At 38.4% G+C, this 26,612-nt stretch overlaps 1 protein-coding gene across 1 annotated transcript in view; it reads right to left on the bottom strand.

Annotated features, from left to right (window-relative positions):
* Positions 1-26,612, bottom strand: part of LOC103538042 (ubiquitin-conjugating enzyme E2 E1) — a 44,425-nt gene that overhangs the window by 14,269 nt on the left and 3,544 nt on the right. The window contains exon 5 of the mRNA XM_030445965.1: positions 25,500-25,550. Coding sequence (XP_030301825.1) covers positions 25,500-25,550 — 51 coding nt within the window. The remainder of the gene's footprint in view (positions 1-25,499; positions 25,551-26,612) is intronic.

Below are 26,612 nucleotides of genomic sequence, written 5' to 3'. Positions count from 1 at the left end.
ACCTTCACCTGAAATATTTCAGTCTCTGCAAAATATTACTGTGAAGTTACTAAACTACTTGGTGAAAAGGCCAACCCTCTTGAATCATTTCACTGCAGAGTTTCATTTTTCAACCAGGCTTCAAAGATTTAAAATAAAATCTCAGCTAACAGGGAGGTCAGAAGGAGACTTAAGATATTCTCAGGAGTGTGCTGCAGCTCTATTTAGTTTAACAATAATCACTTCAATTTAGGAGCGAGTCCTCATAAAAAGGTTCAAGAGAAATTAATCCATTTAGCATTGGTTGCAAAATTGAAAATAAATTCAGTCTGCTCAGCTCTCAAGGGCTCTCTTTTTTCTTTGCAGAAGCTTCTTCCTAGCCTTCTCTACCTCAAAGCACTGGAATTTTGTCCCACTACATGTAGGGAACACTTACAGTGTCCAACATAACTACAGACAGGCCAACTGACTGTGGCTTTAATATGTAGAGTACACAAATGCAGAAAATGTCAGACTAAGTAGTCAATGAAATTATTTTAATTGTATGTAAATCAGTTTTTCTTTTCTCCTCATAGTTATAGCTTGACAGTGTGGCCAAAAATCAAATAAATTAAAATCTATTGGCTTGTATTTGACCTCGCATCTCCCATTAAATAAAACCTTTCACAAGAAACAATAAAACAAATTGGGAAAGAGTAAGAGAGAATCTGACTTGCCTAACAACTAGGAATGGCTTATTTAAAATTATAAGATGATGTGATGCTCTGCCAACTTAACCTTGTATTATTTTTACATTGGTTTCCTTCCTGCCATTTGTCAACTGGCCTAATTGCTGCCAATGTGAGGACAGAAATTCCTTCACATCATCAGACCTCATTTCCAAATTTAGTATTTATTGCACAGATGTGTTATTTACAGTTGGTAAGCAACAGTAGGCAGTTTCACAAATGCTGCATTTTTGCAGCTACACCATTTGGTCTGGGACTCCTCATGTTCCAACAGGTTTTTTTAAGTTGGTATAGAAATAATTAGCAAACCTATTTGTTTCTGTAATTTTAATTCTTTCATAAAGCAAACATACTCTTAAAGTGGTTGCCCAGCATGAAACAGGCAAGCCTGCATTTAAAGACCATAAAAGAGAATCAATACTGTTATTAAATATGAAAGTTCTTGTGTCACTCATCTCAAATGTAGTGTACTTATCAAGAGAAAACAAAAGCTTGACTTCCTCCTGGTACTTATTGGGACATAGTAGGTTCTTCACACATGGGAAAGAAACTACTTTCTCTGAAAACAAAACAGCTCAGTAATGCCCCCTTCCCTCCCATAAGCATCCCTAACTGGGCTACACTGAAGTGATCAGAGGGCTGAATGTAAGCTAGAGTCATCTGTGTTTCTGTCCTTGGTGCCCACCTCCTGTCCTGTCCATATCAGCATGGGAATCTGAAAGGTGGTCTCAATAAGCAGATAAAAAAGCCCAGCACATCATAAATATTTTAGGCGCCCTGTAGGACATCAATTGTAAAACTGCTGAGTTTGGACCAATGTGATCTGGAGACTTCTGGCTCTTCAAAAATCTCTTGCTCTGTTTAGGGAAAAAAAACCAAACCAAACCAAACAACAAAGCAAAGGATCCCACCTATTTCATAAGACTACCTATCCGACATTGATATAATACAGTTGACTGCTTATCTTAGACTTTATTATCATCAGTTTGTTGGTTTCTCTTTAACTACTAATTCTGTAGATCAAGAAATGCGCATGCTAAATAACTTAGATCAAAAGGGCAACAGCAGCTACAAACTAGCTTGGAAAAACTGGCCCCAGAAAGTGAAGGATGATGTGTAACATTTGGCAAAAAGCCCCTGCTATGCTGAAAATTGAAAGCAGACAAGACTCTCAAACTTCCTCAAACTAATAAGGACATGGTTCTTGTGGCTTCACTCAACTGTCTCCTTGAGTAGCTTTCTTACTTACAGGCAGGAAAAGGGCTCTTTTAAAGAGGGCAGACAACAAATTGCCAGGCTAGGGTTGTACTACTACCTCTCTTGCACTGAACTACATGAATTTTGTTCAAAGCCTGTACTCAGAAAAAAGGATGCACTATTTTAAGACTGCTAAATTTTATATGCAACTTTAAATTATCAAGAGTGTAATTTAAGGCAACAACTCGGTTGCAGTAGATGATCTCTAAGGTGCCTTCATACCTAAGCCATTCTATGATTCTATGAACCTTATGTTGCTAGCCAAAACATATCCTGTTTAGAAGGATGTATCTTAATGATACATGAAACCTAAAAAGAAAAGGAAAAAAAAGCACACTAATCTGGATGTCCTTCTCTTCTGTATATACACTAAAACTTCTGCATTAACTTCCTTTCCTTGCCATTCACTAAACAAATCACTGTGTTTGGATTAACCTACTTCATTGCAGGTGAAAACAGCAAAATCAAACAAGCCACCCAGCAAGAAGACAGAATTTAGCTCAGCAAAACAAAAAAACCCACCATCAGTTATGCTGCACTACTCAGAGCATCTCTTTACCAATTTTCACACTTCTAAGCTATCCAAGCTGCCTAAGAGAAAAGTAATTTGAAAGCACTGCCTTTGAGTTTTAGCACTTTAACATGCACAGACTGGAAATTTTATCTGAGAGCTGAGATGTGAGTTTACTATTTTTTAAGTAAAACAAGATTACCTACACTTTAATATAGCACAGCTGCCAGCCAGCTAGAAATTGTTTATATACCACTACAAGTTGTTCTCATTAGTAACAGTTGCAAACACGAGCCAGTCACAATAGCTAACCAGTATTTACTGTGGCATTTTGTGACATAAATATTTTTCTGAAGCTGACATGATGGCAAAAGCTTGGAAAAAACCCAAACAAAACAAAAACCAAAACAAAGCAGCAACAATCTTTCAAGGGATTTAAAACCAAAAATAGGCTCTTGATTTCTTGATAGCATTTTCACATGCAGAAGAACAAAGGAATTTGAAGTGGCCTTCTAAAGTTTGGGGGGCTTAAAATATTTGTAATTTTAATTTTTTTTTTTTAATTTTTATTTTATTTTCAAAGTATTAGGAACACTACATTTAATACACATAAGGAGCCACAAGAGGACTAAGCAGTGTTCTTAATACTGTATAGAGATTTAGGGCCAACTTGCACACCTTAACTTGAAGAGACTGACATAGTCCTTCACAAATTCTCTTTTTTTCCAGAACCCCTTTTTGGCAACTGAGGCTAAGAAACTTACTCCCAAAGCAAAGAGAAAAACCAAACAAAAACCAAAAATAATAATAAAAAAAAAAAACAAAAAACAAAACCACAAAGAAAACAAAAGCTCTTTCAAACAGACTTTTTTTTCTTTTTTTTCTGAAGTATGTCCTGAATGTAAGGAAAGATTGAAGACAAAGAAACGCCAGGCAGTGAGAGTTTCAAAGCAGGGTATTCCATCACTTACACCTTTTATAAAAAGCACATCACATTCACGCAGATAAAAGCCAACACAGATGACTGCTCCTTCCCGATTTCCACCAGAGAGAAGGATTAACAATAATTTAATAAGCTTGGAAAATGACACAAAGTGGTGGCAGGTAAAAGAACTGCCAGGAAGCACAAGTAGCCCATAGCCACCCTCCTCAACATCACTCCTGGTCCCACACAGCTTGGAAACTTTGCTCCTTCAGTTGATCCCTGACATTCTTACGTTAAACTAAGTTGCAACCTTTTGCTGTCATGAAAAAAAAAAAAAAAACACACTAATATTAAACTGCAATTAGCTGAAAAGACTTATGTTCAGTAATCCTTCATGCATCTTCCATGATCTGGAAGCATTTCTAGTCACAAAAAAAATTAAATATATATTTTCCACACATGCTTCCCATGCAGCTCATGAGAATCCTGAGAAGAATCTTTAGTGTCATTTAGTAAAAATTCTCATTTTTTTTATTGGACAGTAGAATTTCTAGTAATGGCCACATGAGATTTTCTATTGTGTTTCAGAGACAGGAGGAAAGTACATCTCTCAGACACATGCACTGTTTCAGGGACAAGCAAGTTACATTTTCAACCCCTTTAACCTTAGTATTGTTAAAAGTAACACCTGAAAGCAAAACTGGCATGCTGAGGAGAGAGTTCCTGGGTTTTGAGGTTTGTGCATCCCTTTTGTTATGCTGGAACCATTTTGATATAAAAGGCAGCAGAAACTAATAGGCAAGCCTACAAAACTTTAAAACTGACACAGTGATAAATGTACTGTCTGAACTTAATTTCACACTGCTAATTTTTCTGAAGAAAAAACAGCATCTTACAATTAGGTACAAATATGAAATCAGTATAATAGCGTACAGTAGTATGGCAAAACACTTGAGATAACCAGCAACTTTTTAATACCTATGCTTGATGTAATTTTACATACGTGTCAACATAAGAAGAGAAATAAATCTATCATTAGCTAGAAATCACACGCAGTTGGGGGATGAAGGTAGGGAAAAGCACTGTATGAACAAAGCAAAATTATTTGTTTTCAGTCACTATGGCATCATCCACTTTGATTTTCTCACTAAAAGGCATTTCAAATATTCCTTTTAGTGAAAAAAAGCTGTTTAAACAGCAATATGTTTATAATGTAAGTCCATTTACAGTATTTACATTATGCTAGGAATTTCCTCAACCAGCCTAGGCAATCGTATCAGAACTCTCAAGATAAAATAATGAGGAGATATTTCTTCATTTAAGTTACTATGCAAAGATCTTGATTCAGAAAGGTCAGTAAATAAAACCCCTGCCGTACAGTTTTCTTCATTAATCAGGAAGAACAGACAAATTCCAAAGGTAGCTGACACTCCCATCATTAAAACAAATGTTAATTTTTTACATTTTTATTTTATATTGGGTTCTTAAAAGTTGTGATGAGACAACTCTCCTTTTCCAGTTAAGGCAAACAAACTGAAACGAGTTCTGTTCTGCTGAGCTTGTGCTGGTAAATAGGATCACAGACACAAAAATCATCCAATGGCAGTATCATTCACAGAGTAGCAAACTGACAAATCCCAAAATTATTTTTTAGTCCAGTCTGTGTAAATAGATAGAAAATTACACCTCACATATGTAACTTTCAAGCCATAAACATGAAATCTGATTAGGTGAAGTCAACATTAAGTACCAGACTAAGACACACCAAAGCATGAATGTACTCATTTGAGATTCAATTTTCTGAGAGAGATACTAATTTGAAAACAAAAAACTTCTGGAAATTACTCTTAGAGGTGCTTTTGTCACATATATACACATGTATGTGTGTTTTAAAATGCACAAAACTTTTTATAACATGACATAAAGATATTTTTTCTAAATGCAGTTTTCCCATATAAATCAATGTTAAAATCAAGCTCCACCCACTCATTACTATAATAAAAGTAGTATTACTGGAAAGACTTCAATCACAGGTCGAATGCAACTTCTGTCACAGAACTCTTTTCTTCTACTAGCTTATCCAAAGAAATACAGGAAAACACCAGACTGGATCTGATCTGAAGGCCACCTATTCCAAAGCCCAGCATCTGACCAGTTTTCAGTATCAAATGAGGCAGAGATCAGCAGCAGAAGGCTCCTGCCATCTCTCCTGCTTTTCCCTGCATTAGCAATCTCCTCCATGGTAACTGATTGAGATTCAAAAAGAGGCCTCTTGTGTTTTCCTTCTGCAATCAGTGGTTCTGCAATAAGCTGCAGTAATTTTATCTGGGTTTGCCCTCCACAGAACTCTGAGTCTTTTTGAAGCTTGCAAAATTCCTGGCTTCAGCATGGAATCCCTACATCTAATTCAATTCTGTAAAAATCAACTAAATTACATTTCTCTATCTTTTAATCTCATTCCGTAAGACTTCGTTCTTGTACTAGAAGACAGAGGAAAACAAGCCTCCTATTTTCTCTAGAGAAGAAAACTAAAGAAAATAAATATTCAGTCTATTTTTCTGAAGAAAGCAATCTACCTTCACAAGAGAACTCCTCCAGTTTCTTTTTCAATAACCTTCGTCCCTCCAAAATCCACCAACTTCCCCAATATTCTTTATGAGATAAAGTGGACAGCACTGTACAAAAGCTGATGGAAAAGACATTACTTTGTATGTATGTATGTATATTAGGACTTTTTCTCATTCACATGCCAGAAATACTTCCTGCCCTACCTTTTCCAAACTGGAAAGACTTATCACCATAGGTATGCCCTTAATGAGCACTACATCAGTGAAGGATAAGTTTCTTCTCTACTTTCAAAGAAGTTTGCAGCAGACCATACACTGTTAAATCCCTGCCTTGTTAGCAAATATATTTCTCCAGGTGTCTTTCTAGCAGCTAGTACTTCTGTATTAGTCTGGGCTAGTTTAAGTCACACACAAAACTCCCATCAAATTAAGCAGAACAAATTCATATGCAATGCAGAACACAGAGGAATCTCTTTCAGAAAACTGGAAAAAGAAACAGTTTTGCAGCTGTGACTGCAAAAAGCAGACTGCTGCAGAGCACTTGGACTGGGGATTTGCTTCATGTCACTTAGCTCAGTTAGGAATTGTGCCACTCTTTATTCTCCCACTGTCATAGGCTAGTTTGGGTTTGAAGGGACCTTTAAAGGTCATCTAGTCCAACCCCTTTGCAGTGAGCAGGGTCATCTTCAGATAGATCAGGTTGTTCAGAGCACAGTCCAACCTAACCTTGAATGTTTCTGGGCATGGGGCATCATCTATCACCTCTGGGCAACCTGTCAGCTAAGAACACTTTTGAAAGCATCTTTGCTACTTCTGCAACCTGTAAAGGCAGGATATTGCATTCTTTACGGAAGAATAAACTCTAAGAGTTTGTTATCAGTGATGAAGCTGAGCATCGTGGCAACAAGCAACAAGCATTGCTTCTGTCATTAATCTGTAGTTTTTAGATAATTACAGAAAAGCAGAACCTTACAAAGGAATGCACACAGCTCTGTAAAGAGAACTGGGCTCCACTAAAGGAGACAATTTAAGGTTCTATCCTTTAAAGCCACGTGAGTTATTCAAGTTGAACTTCCTAAATTCCTAATAAGAGAATTTAAAGACAGTGAGTGTTTTGGCTAATGCCTGGGGGTTTCTATTTGTTGTTTCTATTAAGCATTTGCTCAACTACTTTTTTCTGGGTTTTTTTTTCCCCTGACACTACAGCTGTGGGTTTGTTGCTTTGAAAAACAAACAAACAAAAACCCCAAAACAACAAAAGAACAAAAGGCAGCTTTAGCATATCAAGAAGATTTTTCTCCTACCTGGCCCAAATGTGTAGGCACTGTGTGGTTCAAGGATCTATTGGGGTTTGCAGGCCTAAATGTCAACTACAACAGTCAAACCTTTTAACATATTTATTACTTCACTCTTGATATTTTTCTACTCTGTGGAATTAATTCCATAACTTGAAGTGCCACTTATTTAAAAGCCAAGATATGGTAAAGAGCCTGCTGCTGTCATCACTTCCTTTAGAGAAATATAGTGATTTCACTCATCACAGCATACTCAAGTTTAATCAACAGTGTGGCTCTTGCTCTGTGTAGGCATTAATCATTCACAAGTCCTCAGATTCTACTCCTCACTTTGTAGGTCATTTCTGTGGCATTCCTGTGCAACCCGATCAGCCATGATGCATAATGCTCATTCCTGGGATGAGCTGATATGGGGAGGGATGTGGAATAGGGGTATAGAAAGGGACAAAGGAAATATGTGAGGAGGATATCCAGTCCCAAAGACATGTAAAACAGATTATGTGTCTGGGTGCATGTGGAAGAAAGGAAGGACAGAAATTACTGCCGATGGAAAAGCTAGGACCAGACAAAAGTATCTCCATGAAAAGCTCAAAATTCAAATAAGTTTTAGATCATTAAGTTTAATTTGCAGGAATGCAAAAAAGCATACTCCTCTGATACATCTCAAAATAAACTTGCTTAAGCCTAGAAGCATTGGTTTACAACATCACAATTAATAAGACTGACTTTGAATACTCATGATAGCCACATGCCTGCCCAATTCTATTTCAAATCTTGTTATGTTCTTGGCCTCAATAATTTCCTGAGACAGTAAGTTCCATAGACCAATTATATGTGGAAAGACACATATATTACCTCCCTTATATTTGGCACCTTTGTTTTCAATAAAGCATATCTCTTTGTTCCTCTAAGAAAACAGATGTTTCCAATTTATTTTCTTTTACACTATTATTCAGAGTAGCATCAACTGAACAGTTTAATAAATGACAAAAGCATTTCATTGTGGCTGTGTTCTTCCAGACAGAGCAAACTTGCCTGCCTACTAGAACCAGGGAGACAAATAAGTCAAGAAAGTGAATTAACCCAGACTTTATCAACTCTGAGCAAGAGGCTTATGAGGTGTAAAAAAAATGATCCCCTATCAACACCAGTGCACCTATATTTGAAGTAAAAACCAAACAACAACAAATAAAAAAACCCCAAACTTAAAAAAACCAACAACTAAAAAAAAACCAACAAAAAAACAGAACCAAAACTTAAAAGGAATTGATACCACAGTTTTGCAGTGACATCTCTGGGCACTTGCAGGAAGAGTGTACCTCTGTATTTGTATGTAACTACCATTATCTGGGTTAAAGCTGCACCAGACACAAGCACGACTTCAACCAAAACATTACATAAAATGGGCTATTTCATAAAATAGGAATCTCTGTGTAGAGGCAGTAAATTTATAAAAGCAGGGAAGCAGATTTCAAAGGCACTTCACTGAATTACAGACTGGTGACATTGATGTTACAATTTCAGTGAAAACCTTGCTCGATTTAGTTACTACAGGACAAAAAAAGGACAATTTAGTGACACTACAGAGGTTTTGTATTACCTCAGCTATCAGCCTGATACCTAAATACAGAGCTTACCTACCCTCAGATCCAATACCAGCCTGCACTGTGGCTTTACTGAACACAACTGCAATTTCCCCCACCTTCCAATGACTGAGACACTGCTGCAGTTAGCTGTGTCCAAACTCCTGTTAAATCACCCAAATAAAGCCTCAGAATGCAGGAAAAAAAATTGACTTCAGAAGTCTGGCAGTTTCTGTATGAAATCTTAGCCACCACCTGTCAAGTACACACACAGCATGCTTGAAAGATACCTGCATGAGGCTGGCTCAACCTCTCCCCCAGGCTAGGTACTGAAAATCATGACAAGACAGTAAATCAGAAGAAAAGACACAAAAACAACTGCTCTGAGAAGACCAAGATCATAGTCCTTTCATGTTATGCTATTTAAGTGAGGACTACAGACTCCTCTTTTTGACTAACTGGGTTGTTCCTATGTTTAATGGAAACGACACTGTACTTGAGGAAAAATATGCTTACATTGCAATGCTTCATTTTACAGTATCATGGGATCCTTGATCTTCACACCAGCATCATTAATAAACATCAGTTATGTGTAAAGGCTCCAGCTATATGAGACCAGCTTTGAGGACTTGAAAATTAATTTCTGGAACAGAGAAATTCTTGCTGACAATACACATTATTTGGATCAGGTTGTGGGTTTTGGTTTGTTTTGGTTTTTGAGGCATATTTTCAACAATTAAATGGTTTGTGAAACAGACGAAGTGTTCTTGCATGGTTAAGTTGTTCATTTTCCCAAGTCAAAACTCCACAAAGACTGGGGAAAAGCCACCAGTCTGATAAGATTAGCGAAGGGCACAAGAGTCCAATTAGGTCTTACTTGCTGACAGAAGGATTGGATGGAAAAAGGAAACCCAGGCAGGTGAAATACAAAATGAGGTGTCCTAATGGAGTGTGATGACATTCAGACACAGTTTTCCAAAAATGTAACACATCTTTTAACAAACTTGGTTGATAAAGGTGGGGTGATACCTAGTTCAAATCATAGGCATCTTATTTCATATATAAAATCTGAGTACATATGCATGTGTGTATAAATATGCATATGTACACACACAAGCTCTGTATGCCTCCATAGGTACACTAATGCAGTTCAATGGCTGTTAAAATGAACAGCAGCTGCTACCATAATAACGCTGTAGAAGTGCAGAAGGACTATCTAGGATTGACAAAAAATTGACCACTTCAGCCCCTGTGCTTAGGTATTTGTTCAGAACACACACACACACACACTCATATAGTCTCCTGCACCCACAGATTTAGAAATTTAATTTTTGCTGAAAAATTATTAAAACAATATCCAATATTGCAGCACTGATCCCAGCTAACATCTCAAGGCAGTGTTATCCTATTTTGCCTGCACTCCACAGACTTTCCCACATGTGCTTTTCCTGGGTGATGCAACGTTCAAGAGTTTAGGAAAACATGTAATCTGACAACTTTAGCAAATCAAGTTAAATGCTGAAAAAAAAAAAAAAAAAAGAGGAAAATTGATCTTACAATAATTCTTTTCCACACACACAGCTATTTTTGCACTTTTGGGAGACTGGAATGATGGGGAAAGTAAACAGAAAATAATCCTTTGCTTTCTCAGAAATACAACAGCACTCCATTAAGTGAATGCAAGAGGGGTATTTGCTCACACATGCATGCTCTAAACACATCACTCACAAAAAGCAGATCTGATGCAACACTGTTCCCTTAGAGCTGTTGTACAGATAATATCTAGTGGGTTTAACATTTGTAAATTGTTATTAATTACCTCATAATTTGCAAAATAAAAACCAAACTAAAATCTACTTCCTTTATTTAACACTTGAAGTCTGGTGGCTGCATTACATTCTCATTCTTCTTGAACAATTTACTGCTATTTCATAGAACAGAATAATATGGATTGGAAGGGACCTCTAAAGGTCATCTAATCCAACCCCCAGAGCCTTCTTTACTGTAAAGGATTTACCTTTAACTGCTGACAAAACCCAAGTACACATTCCATTCCATTCCTGAGCATCTTGCCACCTTTATATTTTGTTTCTGTTCCTGTATTCAAGTAAAGCAGACCCCCAACAAGTACATGTGTCTCCACAGCACAGGCTACAGAAGGAAGGGAGCTCTGGCTCAGTGGCAACTGAGTTCAGGTACCTTTCTGAACAGATGGGAAAGCAGGATCTAAGCCATGCAAGCTTCAAATAAAGCAGAAAAACAGCTTAAACTAAGAAAAATCTATGAAAATTGCCTTAGCAGCTGGGACCAAGAGGGATGAAAAGTTGTGAGAGAGGCTGCCCAGTGGCTGTTATGCTGTTTTTACACTTTTCCCACTAGGGCAAAGAATGATCAAGAGACTCATCATCTCAAAGTACTCTTACAGTAAACAGCTAGTGTTGAAAGCCAGACCCTTAGTAAATATATGCATTTAATAATTTTACTCCTGAGACAACCAGTTCTACTACATACCAGAAGAGGTACAGAAAGAATCAAAAAAATAGAATAATTTAAGCCCTGGGCTTCTTCAGTGCTACTTGTGAAGAGAAACTTAAACACACAAAATAAATCACCTTCCACAATCCCCTGAGCATTCTAAGGATGCACTTGGGACTGATTCCCTACAGATATTCAGCTATTAAAAAAACCAAAATAGTTTGACAACCCTTCCCTCATCTGGATACAATGATTTGTTGCACATGCATTTAGCTTTTTCCTTTTTTTCCCTCTGTGCTCACTTGCTCTAGGAATGGTGAAGTTTCATAAAATCAGAGTACTGCAACAGTCAAATCAATGCAAAAAATCCCAATCCTCCCACCAAAAAAACCCCACAGTACCCTGCACAGCATCCCCTACCCTTTCTCATACTGTGAAACAGAATAATAAATATGAACAAGGAAGCAACATGCATGACATTATTATTATTATTATTTTTAAACAAACAGTCTATATACTTGCTTTTCATTAGCTCCCTGTGGTGGCAAAACTATAAATGTAAAAGTTAGAGACATAAAGGGAAAAAATGAAATAGCCAATACCAAAGATTTCAAAGACATTTAAACAACCACACTGTGTTTTACAGCAGCTTTACATAACAATAAAAGAAGTATTATACAGAAGGGTTTTGGCAGCTTCTAGAGATATAGCATCAAATAGCAGTACTGGAGAAGGCACAAATGATCTCTTTGGAACAATTAGGCAATTTTTGAAGCACCATTATGTCCAACAACGGATGGGTCCAAAGAGACAGAAAGGTCAAAAATGTGAGTTTCTCCCTACTGAAAATATATCACATATATCACTCTTTGGAAGAAAGGCTACTTTCATAATTGTATTATATGATACCTACTAGAGAATAACCCTGTATAAAATCCAGCACACTAAGAGAAAAAAAAAGGAAGGAAAAAAGAGAAAATAAAAAAAAGAAAAAAATTAAGAAAATTAAGAAAAAAAAAAAAAAAAAAAAAGGGCAGATACTTACTTCAGAAGCCAAAAGCAAGAGACACTCTTCCACCCAGCTATCTCAGCATTATTAATAAATAAAAAAGTAAGAAAGACATGCTTAGAAGTGCTTGGTACTTCTGAAGAAAGAATGGCTAAATAATACATATTGTACATTAAACCCCACAACACTTCTAGTGACCTTGAACTCTAGTAATATGAACAGGGACATACAAAACCACTTATTTCTGGACACAGCTCATTCACTTTCTTCAGCAAGGACTGAAATTCAGTATTTGACCTAATATGTCATTAGGATACGACACATTATCTTCCAGGAAAGCCAATCTAAGCAAACATCTCAGTTCCATTACTATTTTAATAGCCAGAAAGCGAGATTCTTCTGCCAAAAATAAGCCATTTGCTAAAACAGCAGCTAGATGACTTTTCAGATGTGTTGTTGTACATCTACATGACAGGAAGATTAGTAAAAATACCAACCAAAAAGTCTTGCATTTGTCTGGTGTAGAGCTGTCTGCTGAGTAAACACTGCTCATGTCAAAGGTCCCCATAACCACAGAGTGAGATTTAGGTGCATCTTCTTGACGAGCAGCCTTTCAAGATAATAAAATACACTTTTCCACTGACCAAAGAGTACCATATAAAGAAAGATGACAAATGTCAATTCTTATATATACCTTGCACTCCAGATTATCCCAAATGCCGCTTTAAATACTCTAAAAACACTTTCCCTTTCATCAAGCTTCTCCGATTCACGACTTGAATACCAAAGCACTGACAAAAAAAAAAATAAATCTATATACACATTCAGCAGCTTAGCTGATAAGTGCTGCTTCCTTTGCAGGTAAATTAATAAAACAAGAATCGTTTGTCTGTTTATTTTTTTAATTCCTCATAATTGTTTTCTTTCTGTCAACAGTACAACCTTGCCTCTTCACTTCCCTGCAGGCACGGGCTGCAGATTTTGACAGATGTGATGATTTACTGCTGAAGGATCAGTGCAGCCATCAGGAAAGAGCAGGGGGCAGAACCTGCTCGGCTCAGCAGGATAAGGAGCCAGAAGACACTTGCACTATTCCTTACAAGCCTGTGATGGTTTGCTGGAAGAGGCCCAGCTCCACTGGCATCTCTTTTGCAGAAGGTACATGATCCTGGTGACTTAGGACACATTGGATTGCAATGAAGAGAGAGACTAAGAAAGAAGTACAGAGACAGATGAGAATGTGTGTGTGAGACCAACAGGTTTACTACTGGAAAGGGATTTCAGAAAAACCATTTCTTTCCTGTTCCTTGCTTTTAAGGGTCACATCTAACACTGCCCTGTATTTTCACCCTTTCCTAATGGGTTGAGTTCAGCCATGAGCTCTAACTCCAGCTTTTTTTCCCCTCATTCATTCTAAATCCATGAAGAATGCTGTAAACAGACAAGTCTCCTTCCCAGATTCAGACCCAAATCAGCACTCCTTCCTTATCTCTCTTTAAGCCAAGCTGTGAATCACTAATAAATCCCATCCAGCTGTTCATCCAGCCATGAGAGAGGTCACAGCACATCCCCATTTACCCTCATCCCTTTGCTCTGCTGCTCCAGCTTACGGCTGGACCCTGCCAGTTCATCACATCCCCACTACAAAATGATACCATACAAGCACTCCACTATCCAATTTTTCAGTCTCTCCTGACAAAATCCACTACTAATTATTAAATATGTCCTAAATGGCTGGTTCTGTGCTACTCAGAATGGCAATGAAACATGCGCCTGAACAATCTCAATGCTAAATTATTTGTCTGAACTTTCTATCTCCACATAAATAAGAGTTTACTGTGAAAAGCAAAGCAAAAGTCCTTGCAAAGCAATGCAGAAAGCACAGCTTGTACTTTCTGTGGGTTAGAAAATTTTCATTTTCTGTGGAAAAAACAATATGCAAGACACAGCTGATATATTACAAAACCTCCAATGTAACATAATATTTACAGTCATTAGGAGTTAAGCATACACATGGAATACTAAGTACTTTAAATTGGATTGTCTTAGCACATGCAATAGCTCTGCAGTTTAATTAATATTTCCCAAATAGTTACAGTCCTCCTAGCTTTGAGGTGGAAGGTGAAGTAGGAGCTCTAAGGCAGCAAAGAAAGAGATTAGCAGTTGGACACCTTTATTATTTCTCTGCCATTATCCAGGAAAAATACCCCAACACTAATATACCTCAAAACACATTATCCCATTACAATGTAGTAGTATCACAAAGCAACATTTGTGATAACCTCGATGTGCATAAAACTGGAAAATAACCAAATCACATATTCAAGATAATACAATAGCTGCTGAATAAAACAACTTGCTTACTTGCCTCAGTCAGATAAGGGGGGAAAAAAGGCAATGACACACCATAAGCAGAATTTTTTTTCTTGGAAGGGGGGTGGGGGGATAGGAGACATCTACAAGCCCAAGGACTAAGCACACTTTGTTATTAAAGAATATTTACACATAGCTGGGAACTTACATACCACTTTGTAAACACAGACACAAAATGAAAGAAATCCTTTTCCCTGAAAATTTTACAGTCTAAATTCAGCAAGACAAATGCATGAAGGATAACTCTTCACAAAAGCAAGGAGAAGTGACGGTGCACCTGGAAACAAGGGTTTGCTTTAAATGGCAAAGCATAAAAAGAAGAGAGGCAGGAACTGTTCCATAAAGGGCAGAAGTTGAACATTTTGTATGGCTAAATGCAATGTCAAGTGGAACAAGGAAACAATCCATTCCCCTTGTACTCCCACAGTATCCACAGCCACTGGAGTAGGGATGCTAAAGGGTACATCCCTGTTTCTCTTTGCCTGTTTACAGATCTGCAGACATTTGTTTGTTCAGCCCATTTTTGACTGTGTTGATACTATCTGCCTCCACAACCTCTTGCAGCAACAGTTCCCAGAACTCCACTGCCCACAGAGCTTCATCTGTGCCAAAATGATCTCCTAAGTGTCACTGAATGTCGAGTTTTAGCATCTTGAAATTTACTGACTAACAGTTCTTGTTATGCCTCTCTTCCACTTGCCACAAAGACAGGGTGTTCTTCTTTGGGAGATGCAAGTTTACAGGGCCTTCAACAAATAAAATTGGCAAGTTCCTGTCTTTAATACTTTAATTTACTTGGCAGGTATTGACTGAGTTTTGAGCTTTCCTACACTTTTTAGTTGCTTACTTCTTTCTTTCTCCCCTTGTGCTTCTTCTCTCCATTTCTACTTCTGCTTTTCTCTCCCTGTGTTCCTTTCTTGCACTGCTCACTGCTGGTTTTTCACATCTCCCTCATGCACTTTTCATAGCTATAAGAGGACAGTCTATGGGCCAGGAGCTGCATGTGGCTCATGCAGTGGTGCAAGGAAGACAGAAAAGATACAGATGGGCATGCTACATGAATTGTATTCTTCAAGGTATAGTACAGGTTGCCCTTTCTACGTTTACAGAGCTTTGTAAACTGTCTAAGAATGTATAAACATGTCTTTATTGCTGTATGAATATTTTGTCTCCCAGGTGTGGGTGTAATACATGAAGCCCAGCAAGAACTATTGTTGCAGCTTGAATATTGTAAAAATTCATTCATGTCCAAGGAAAGGCTGGCTGAGAGATGACCCATTGAAGAAGAGGGTGCCCTGTCTCTTCTGAGAGATGACCCATTCAAGAAGAGGGTGCCCTGTCTCTTCTGCCGCTTAAAAAAGGCAATATGAAAGTGGGGTTGTATTGCAGGAACAGAAAAAAGAATCATCCTGTCTCTGCTTCCATCCTTCCTGCATCTGTTCCAGTCACCACTGCAAAACTGCCACAGCCATCCTGATGGGCCCCAGCTCTCTGCTGCCTCTCGAATTCACAATTAACACTTTGCACAATCTTGCTTTCCATAGAAATGTAATACCCTCATCTCCAACTCATTCATTCTCTCGGTCTTATCAATCCAATAAGCATCATAAATGAAGCGACAGGATAGAAAAAAAAAATGAAAAAACATATTCTAAGGGAAGTATTAAAATTTCACTAGAGATTTTGATCCTGGGATGCAAACAAAAGACAAGCAAGAGGGCAGCTGAAGGCCTGAAGTGAGCTACATTCAAAACCTGCATCTCCTAGGTCACTCTTGTTGCTGATGTACAACTTCTTGCCTGCATTCCCAGATCACAAGGGTGCTGTGCGAGCTCAGTTTGAAGTAGAAAGGAATTATCGCTACAGCTTTAATGCAAAGTATAACTCCAGTCAGATTTGTGATATTTTGAGCTTTTATTTGCCACAGCTATTTAAAACCTTCAGTCTTTTCCCTCTCTCCCACAGTTCTCCACATGTAAGTAGGCATAAATAACAGAAGTCAGAACACTACAAAATATGATGAGATTCTCAAATTGAGAATTACCCCATTAAATCCAAAAATAGAAAATTCTTATTGATAAACAACTTACAAAGAAGTCAAGGAGGACACCAACTATAAAGGCTTGCATGCATCATCTAATTTATCTCCTTTAAAAAGGTTACCAAGACATACAGGAAATAACATGCAAATATAGTATTACAACCATCAGTTTGATTTATTAGAAGCTTCTGATGAAATGACCTTTTGTGGTATACTACAGTATTGATATAATTGCTTTAAAACTATGTTATTACAACTGTGTGCATTTTAGCAATCTTTCAAAACCATCTGCAATAGTGAAACACTGCTTTAATTAAATACATTGCAGTTTCTCCACCAACTATGGGCCACTTCTCAGAACAGTCTACACTTGCTCAGAATACCAAATAGCACACTGAATTTCCAGGCTTTTCACCTGAAAATTTCAAACATAAGACCTACCCATAAAATCTGATTAACTAAATTAACACTTTAACATTTCAATGAAGATATTCAAACTGCAGGTAAAACCTTTGAGATAGTTACCCTGATAGACTTCCATGTATAACACTCACTATTGCCCTGAAGCTTTCCTGTTGTTTCCAAAAACTGACAAAGTTCTAACTCTACACCAGAAGTATTTTTCTTCTTTTCATCAGTTTACACAGTGTGAAAAGACACTGTGGATTTCAGAATTAGTTGTTAATGTTTGCGGGTTTTTTCACTCCTGTTTGCAAATCTCTAGGATCCTAAGCATCAAAAGAAAAAAGAAAGACCCTGAGACTCCTCTCCTGATTTCTCCTTATCAGACTCTGGAATTACCTCTCTGGCATAATCTACTGCCCAGATAACCCCTAACAGAAAGAGCACTAAGTATCAGCACCCCACCTGCACTGGGAAGCACCTCCCCTTTAGCCCACAGCTTTTAACATTGCCTTTACAATTCTCAGAACAAGTGTAAAATTTTCTGTATTTCCAGCAAGTCCAACAGCTTCAGAGGGAAAGATGAGAAATCACTTAAGGAATCACTTACATTGAAAGAAAGAAAGCACAAAATACCATGACTAAAATGCTGATTTTGGTTTACACTCACTTTAGACTCCAGAAGTTGAAGCCCCTGAAGGAATCAAGACCTGAATTTTACACTGATTCACAGAAACACAGAAGCAAAGAAATTTAACAGTAGCCTACATCATTAACCATAGAGTCTTTTCTAATCCAATTATTTTGTATTTTCTCTTAGCCAAAAGAACTGCCAAAACTTGGCCTGAGCCCAGTTCTCAGAAAAGCTCAGCTTAATCTTACCTGATCTATATTTTGAGTCGACAAATCATGGAAGAGACTGGAGGGAGAGGAGGGCATCAAACATCACATCATCTGCCCTGAGCTACGACCTGCATGCCCCACTTTCCCTTTCTCCCCTATCTCCCATCCCAGGGAGTCCAAGTTAATAAAGAAAAGAACATTCCACATTGGATATTGCAAGTTAAGCATACAAATGTGCAATATATTCTATTGGTAATGGCAATTAGCCCCTCATGCACAGAAAATATGTATCACATGCACTGTAGTAACCACTACTCTTTCCACAAATGCCCTGGAAAACCCATTGCATGTTGCTGAAATTTGCAAATTGGCAAGAGAAACAAGCAAACCCCTCTGAATTCCAGAGTGTGCAGTGTTTATTTTGACAGTTGTAGTTTATTTACAGTACTTGACAATACATGTTCTCTAGTTCATCTTGTAAAATAATGAAGTCAGTATTTAGACCTCCACTGCTAAGCCTCAGAGGGAAAAATAAGTATAAAATTATTTTATCCAAATAAATATACAGGTTGGCAAGATGCTACAATAATGACTAAATTACCTCAGTAATTTAACTTAGTTTATAAGTACTTTCTTTGGTGGATAAACCAAAGCCCTTAACTTTGTACGTGGTATCCAAGCCTGCAAAAATGTTCAGCAGTCTCTTAACCCATTCCTAGAAAATATCTTTTTTTTTTTATTTTGCTCATTGAATACTTTCAGAGAGGTTATGTATGGAAGGCTGGTGTTTCACATACAATTACAGAAGTGTGCTGGCAGAGGCTGCACTAATTCATCAATAACCTTAATCCACTGAAATGACTTGTACTGGTGCAGGGGAGCTCTCTCTCTGTTCCCAGAACAACCTCCTTCAGCTGTGGGGCCAAAGTTGACATCTCATCAGCTTTTGGGACCAACCTATTCTTCAGAAACAACAAAGCTCTTGCTCACCAGCAACCTGCCCTTGTTGAAATCCTCAAACATGAGACCACCCCCTATCACTTTCTCAGTCCCCTAGAGGAGCCAGTTCTCTGTGGTTCATGTTGTCTTCATGTAAAAAGTCAGGACAAATTCAGGCCCTTACAGTAAAAATACTCATCACAGTGCTTCCTACTCTTACGTTTAAAGTACCATTACCTATAATGAATATTTCTTGAAACAAAACCAGACATATAACCTGCTGCTATACACTTACCCAATATAAAAATCTAGACAACAAGAGCTAGAATCAAACAGAAACAAAACCAAATTCAAGACTGCATAACCAAGAGGAAATATTAGAATCTGTCAGATAAAACATATACCCAGCATCATAAACACACTTACACAGTGCCCTCCAAGGGCAGCAAAGCTGAGAGTCAAATAATAAAATTAAGTGATATACAAGAGAGTGTGCACAGAAGGGATTTCAATCCTCTTTGTTCTTAGCCACGATACAATTTCACTGCTGCTCTCAAGATTCATCGTTCTGATGTTTGGCATGCAAGAGCACAGAATGCAGTTCACTTGGGAATTACTGAGCCAGGATGTGCCAAACAAAATCTACCTCAGCATCAGCCAGCTCCTGCCACAACATCTGAGGTGCCTGGCCATCAAAATGTTTCTGATTTTTAAAGGGAGACAATAAACAAACCAGGAATATACTTAAAAAGGTGAATTCCTGTAATATTAACTAATCAATCCACAGTGAAGAAGCTGCTCCTGTGCAGCTATTGTCTGAGTACATCTGGCAGAGGACTTTGCCTGCAGGAGCTGCTACCTACATGTACTTTCAATTCACTGAGTGTAGAAATGGTGTTATTTTTATGGTTTGCAAGCTAGACAATACACAGCTGCAGAGGATCTCTAAATTAGTTAATACACCATTTCAAAAGGAACAGTTATTTCTCTGGGGATCATGTGCCAAACAAAGGGGGGAGGGAATTCTGAACCACAGTTTATATGGCAAAAGATATTTTTCAACTATATGCAGCACTAATTATGAAAGTCCTTCCTATCCTATAGCTGGAAACTTCTCACAGAAAAATTCCCATTTCGGAGAAACAACAGGAGAGGTGTGGGGGGGGGGGGAAGTGCTCAAACCACTTTTGCAAGCTGATTGTTTTCATTAAATGCTATCTGCATTTTTTTTTCTACAAGGAGGTAAGCCCCAACATTTTTGTCGTTTGTGATATAAAAATTTGAATGTACACATTTAAAAAACTGCCTCAGTGAAATTAGGATTTCTGGTTACAAGATGTAAGACCAGAAAGTTTATGTTAGAATATAGCTATTGTTTATTCCAAGCATGAGAATAATAAAACCAACACTGATACAGTTTAACACTGACAACCCACCCCTAAATAATATATTAGATTTAAAAGCAAAAAAGCACTTAAGGCATTATTGGGGGTTAGAGCTATTGAGAAAATACATTTGCAAAAAACTATAAATACCATAAAAACAAACGCAATCAAAACAAATGCCAGACTTTCATGGGACGTAGATGAAATATATTAATTTTAATATGAAACTATTGAGTTCAAAACTGCCTTTGAGCCACACATTTTATGCAGACTTCTCTCTAACCAATAAATCTTCACTCCACATTGCAAAGTTTTGAAAAGTGCAGATATTCCACACATTATAGTAGAGAGCACTTCTCCCTACCATCTATACTGGGACATATATTTATTAAGTGCTGACAGTTAACTTTCACAAGACTCTCAGGGAGATCTGGTCCTTATTCTGTGAATTTACAAAAACTGGGCTGAAGGAGTCAGGAAACATAACTGTATTTTATTATTATTTAAATAATGAATTTCTGATAGCATTTCACTATGAAGTGATAGTAAGCCTTGCAGGCAAATGCCTCCTTCAGTAAAGATCTGAAAATTATTTTTTTGTTTAAGGAACAGCTGGTCTTGCCTATATGGACTTAAATGAACCATGTGGAAACAAACTTGTTTCATTTTGGGTAAGAAAGATTAAAAAACATTAATTCTAGTTAATATCCATTTTGGTCCCTCTACACAGATGGGAAAAATAACATTAAATTACCCTGCTTACATACAGTCAATACCAGACACCCAATAAAGCACAGATTCAAAGCCCTGCTCTTAAGGCAACCGATGCACACACAGTTCCAGCAGAACAGCTCAGCTGCAAGGTATCCTGAAACAAAGGAGATGTACACTCATTTCTCCACTTCACCACAGACTTCCTGCATGACCTTGGATAAGTCACTTGGTTTCTGTGTGCTGCAACTCCCCATTCCTAAAAATGGGGGGAAACGTTTATTTCATAACCTCGCAGCAATTAGCAGCTTTATTATCAGGAGATGCTTATATACAGAGGTCAAGTAAGTGACACAAAGAGCTAAAAAAAAAAAAGTACTTACAGCCTTAATTAACTTCTGTTAAAGCTTTGGAAACCTTGCCACAGTGACAGAAGGAAAGCTTTGGCACAATACAAGTGTTATCTACAAACAAAGATCAGGTCTGCCTATGTAGCAAGGCAGAACTGTATTTTGACAGACTTATATATGACTTCCACGATCCAATGCACAACACACAGACACTACATACTCCTCTATCACCAACATACAAAGAAGACCAAAAGTGCAAAACTTTCTAAAACCAGAGTTATAGCTTTCTGATACAATACAAATTAGGAGAAGAAATCACCAGGTACCCTCTTAAAAGATTTGAAATACTTCAGGTCCAAATAGTTCCTCTCCAATTCACGGTAACCACTAACCACCTTTTGAACTTGAAAGCCCCATTTCACTTTCATAACTCAGTATTAATATCAGAAATCAAATCGTCTTGCAGGCAACAGAAAATTACAGACCTCTGGAGTGCCAGCCTACCAAAAATTACAAAGAAGGTAAGAACTACTCAGGAACAGCAAAACACTACATATATACACCATAGTAGGATACTTCTGAGGACAGCAATGCCTCTATCAGGAATCCACAAATTTGTAAAGTGTATTAAAAATGCATTTTTGGAAAACATAGTCAAGGCCAAAAATCTACTTTTTGAACGCAGGCCAAATTTCCATGCACGTATTCGGCACCTCTGTACAAGTAACTGCACTAGCCTGAGTCAAAATCAAAATCATAGCCTGGGAAGGGAAACATGAAGGGCAAAGGGGCTATATGGGATGATGAAGAGGTCAATGAGACATAAGCACAGATAAGCAGTAGGAGGACGTGGGCAAGCTATGGAAAACTGGATGCAAGGAAACTACTGAGGAAAGAGGAAGTTCTGGGATAAACTTCCCCTGGTACTACCCACATAAGTGTAAAACCTACACAGCTGCTTAGTCATAGGGTGTTGAGTATGCCTGGGGTTTGGGTTTTTGTTTTGTTTGGGTTTGTGTTTGGTTTTTTCTTTTTCCTTCTTTGACAGATGATCTGTGGTTTACATACATGAAAATACAGTCACTGCAAGCTAAAAAAATAGAAAAGAAACTCATTTGTTTCTAAGCTAGTTTGTTTGAAATATCAAATGGTGTTCATTACTTGTAATTGCATCTTATATGTAGTGTTTTATAAGAAGAAAAATAAAATAGTTCTTACTAAAAATCATTGACAACCTAAAGCTTTTTCTGTCAATATGCAGAGCTGCCCTGGGACGCATTAAATATCTTGAACCCCTATTACTGCAATAGGACTGGAAGAAAAAACATACTTTGCAACAAGGTCAAAAATTAAAGCATGCACAACAATGAGCTGCTATCAAACACCAGGCATGGCACAAAACAGGGATTAATCAAAGATGGGGGTGAGAGGTGTAAGAACAAATGACCAGTGGGGAAAAAAAAAATATGATGTTTCCAGCATAACACAGGATACAGTTTTGGACCTGCATCTTCAAATGTCAGCTTCTGAAACTTTGGCATTTCTAAAGCTGACAACAGAATACAACAGAATAGGTAGCTCCTGGTATCTTTATAGCTCCCTGAATATATAAATTTTGAGATTAGTCTTGCAGAAGGGAGTGAAATACTTAAAAGTAGAGGACTGTGTCCCCCCCTCCAGTGACATCCGAAAAAAGTATATAGAGGAAAAAAGGCAGCAAAGAGATGAAGGGCTGGCAGTAAAGATAAGCATAAGCGAAGTCATGAAGGCACAAAATCAAAACTAAGTTCTAATACCTCCCTCACAACATAATAATGTTCATGCATAGCAAAAAAACCACCAAAAAACAAACAAAAAAGGAAAGCAGTGACACTGCATTGCTAGCAGGAGTCCCCAGAGCATATATTGGCAACCTTAAGTACCATGCAGCAACCAGAGTCTCTCCCTTGCTTAATCTCCTCATACTCACAAATTGACTATTTCTATTTCCAGGAGAGGTGAACTTTCCCTGTAATGGTGATAACTGAAACTCATCTCACTGCTGTGACGATTGGCACCTGCCTACCCTTTTACAAACCACAGAAGTTGCTACAGAAGCAAACTTCCAGTGCTTGACTGGGCGACTAGAGTCTCCTTAGCCATAAGCAGAGCTGTTGTTCTTCTCTCTCAGCACTATCTTAACAGAAGCAGGATGACTTCACCCCAAGATGAGCAATACCAAAACTCCTTTGGTCTCACACACACAAACCCCTCCATTCACGTTTTCCTATCTATCAACATATTAAAAGGCAGTAGCAATTACACCAGTTTCACGTATTATTGTCAGAAGTTGCCAGCCTTCACTGTCACTCATTTGAAGGTTGGAAGGAATGTAGAATACTGCTAATTGCATTGCAGGCAAAGATTAATCATCACTACTTGTACTACGAACTGATTTTTACCAATAGAAATATTTATAAAGGCTGGAACACCACCAGCTTACTATGTAGGCCTTTAAGTCCATTATGCTCAGTGGCCTATGTAATTAAATAAGAAAAATCAAACCATGTTCTATTTTGACAGGTAGTCTGCTAGCTTGTCTTTACCTGTAAATGATGTCAATTGAAACAAGGACAAATTAGGGTTTGAAAATTATTTACACAGAACTCCAGGTGAAACCTGCAATCTGCCATGCTCATGTACTACCACAACTTTTGGACAGATTTGTGAAGTTTGACTGCAGACCCAGCATCTTGATCACCCAGGCTTGGTTATTTAGAGAGCACACCACAGTGCCTTTCTGAGATGTGCTTCTGGGTTTCTTTCCCATGAAACTCAGGTAGGAGGAGGAGGAGAGCAAAGCATGTGGACCTCATCCTGATACACAGATATCTTCAACCCAAGAGCTGTAATATTCAGGTAGTCATAATTATCACTAAAGCAATATTGTCACAGCTGAAGATTTCAGAATACATGGATTATCTTCTGAACAGCACAAAAACCTCAGTATCAGCCTAGGCCTTTGCTTGCATGCCTCATCTCATCCCTCCTTCATTTAATTATGATCCCTGGGACTGGTACAAAAACAGTGGCGCTGGATCCATCAGGCCAACTCTTGTTCTAATGCCTCCCTGCAGACCAACAGCAGCAAAAAGCTTCAGTAAAAAGGTTCACGAGCATTTATGGCTGACAACGCAATAATAAAAAGACCACCTTAAATAGGAAATTATAAACAGAATTTTTTCCAGTTTCTGCTAGTACCAACATCAAGAGGTCTCAAGCCTCAGCCACAGCAAGAAGCTAGGAACAGAGTCGTGCTTTGGCAACTACAGTGAACACAGACCAGACCAAAAGCCACTTTGCCCTTGAACAAACAAGATAAACCCTTCAAGGATGTTACACTACTACTGTCTCTTCTCCAAATGCAAAGAGGCTAGGTCCATCATCCCATGAAACATACCAACCTGCTATGCGTTATAAAAAAAATGTTACAAGTTTCTAAAAGATGTTTAAAAGCAAGCTGCTCTGTTAAGGGCAACAGAATATCCCTGCTTGCTATTTCATCAGCTAACACCTGTGCTCCTGTAAGGGCACCTACTGAGCAATGAATTAGCGCTTCTCTTTCACTGTAAGTTACTGTTCACTACAGAACTCTCTGAGCTAAAAATCTCGTAGCATTTTACTATTCTCTGCTTCCTTGGCAGGACTCTTATTTATATAAGATTAGTTCAGTCAGGCATTAGATTTATAAACCAGAAAAAACAAACAAAGGGAAAGTTTTTACACTCTTCTTTACAGGACAGTTTCAGAAACATATGCATAAAGCTGTATAACAGACTGAAATGCAATTGTTAAAAAAACAAACAAACAAACCAACAACAAAACCAAACATAACCAAAACAAACAGAAACCCCCTATCAAAACACACAATCTCTGTAGTGCATGTCCGTGTCCCCCCCCAACCCCACTTGAAAACTATTTAATGTCACCCAAGCATTCACAGAAGTATTGTTGGTCACCTAAACAACCATTCCATTCCTCTACTCTATCCAGAGCCCCTGAGGACAGCTACAGAACACACAGGCACACTTCACACTTCAGCCTCTCACCTTCCCCCACCCTCCTCAGGGAAGGAATCGACACCAACCTGCAGTTTGGAGGTGGATCTAAGGTGATGTCAGCCAATTCCTTCTGAATCCTGTGGCAATAAAAGCAAGAAGGAACAAAGGTAAGTCACTATGTGGGATAGCAGTTAACACATATGCCTTACAGTCATAGTGTCACCATGAGTCTGAAACACTGCTCAAGAGAGAGGCACTCTGAGATGCAGCCTCCCTCCAGTACAAAAACACCAAGCAGGACTGATGCCCTGTTACAGAGATGGACAGAAAAGCAGACAGCCATCGTGCACTGAACCCAGACAGGTGCACTCTTGTATGCTCCCATAAAGATGCCAACCATACAGGGGCAGTGGAAAAAGACTGTTGGCTTTACCCTGCCAAGCAGTCTGTAAATGAGGGAAACCCTCTGCAAATGTGATGCACCGAGTGCTAGGATACTGCAGTCTGAAAAGGAATTCTGTCTTGCTGGACTGAGAGACACAGTCATTGCCAAATTGGCCCCCCGCCCCCTTCCTTCCCCTTAGCTTCCCATCACCATCTTGAGAAAAAAACACCAGCCCCAAGGGAATAAGTAACTGCGCCATTCCCAAGGACACTTAAAAGAAGGGGAATATCTATTTCCAAGGCTTCTGCACATTCCGGCGACCTTCAGTTCTCCCCTCACTTCACCCTCAAGAGCCACACAACATGCCTGTGTCCCCTCGCTCAGGACTCTAGACTCTCTCTCTCTTCATTGCATTCAGACAACACCCTGTCCTCCCTGCCCAGACTATTCTGGGCACACACTGCTTTTGCCACAATACGCCCAACCAGCTATCATCTTCTTCCCTGGAGTCCCATTACTGTCACTCAGGCTTCCCCTCCAGATTTCCCCACCCAGCACTCAGTCTGCCTCTCTTCTTTAAAATCAGACAGCATCTCCCGTCTCTCTTCCACTTTTCATACATGACAACCACAACCTTTTCATGTTAGGCAGTTTACAATCCTTTTTAAAATAGTGAAAGGCACGGCATGTAAATATCACTTGCCACTATCCATATCAGTTTGCCATGGAAACCTGCCGAGCACAGATCTGGGATAACCAAACTGCCTGAAATCTACAAAGCCACAGAGAACTCAGTTGTGAGGACAGAGCATTT

Source organism: Calypte anna, chromosome 2 (assembly GCF_003957555.1).
Source record: "Calypte anna isolate BGI_N300 chromosome 2, bCalAnn1_v1.p, whole genome shotgun sequence".
NCBI lineage: Eukaryota > Metazoa > Chordata > Aves > Apodiformes > Trochilidae > Calypte > Calypte anna.
The sequence above is the reverse complement of the archived record's forward strand: the minus strand, read 5'-3'. Positions and strand labels throughout refer to the sequence as shown.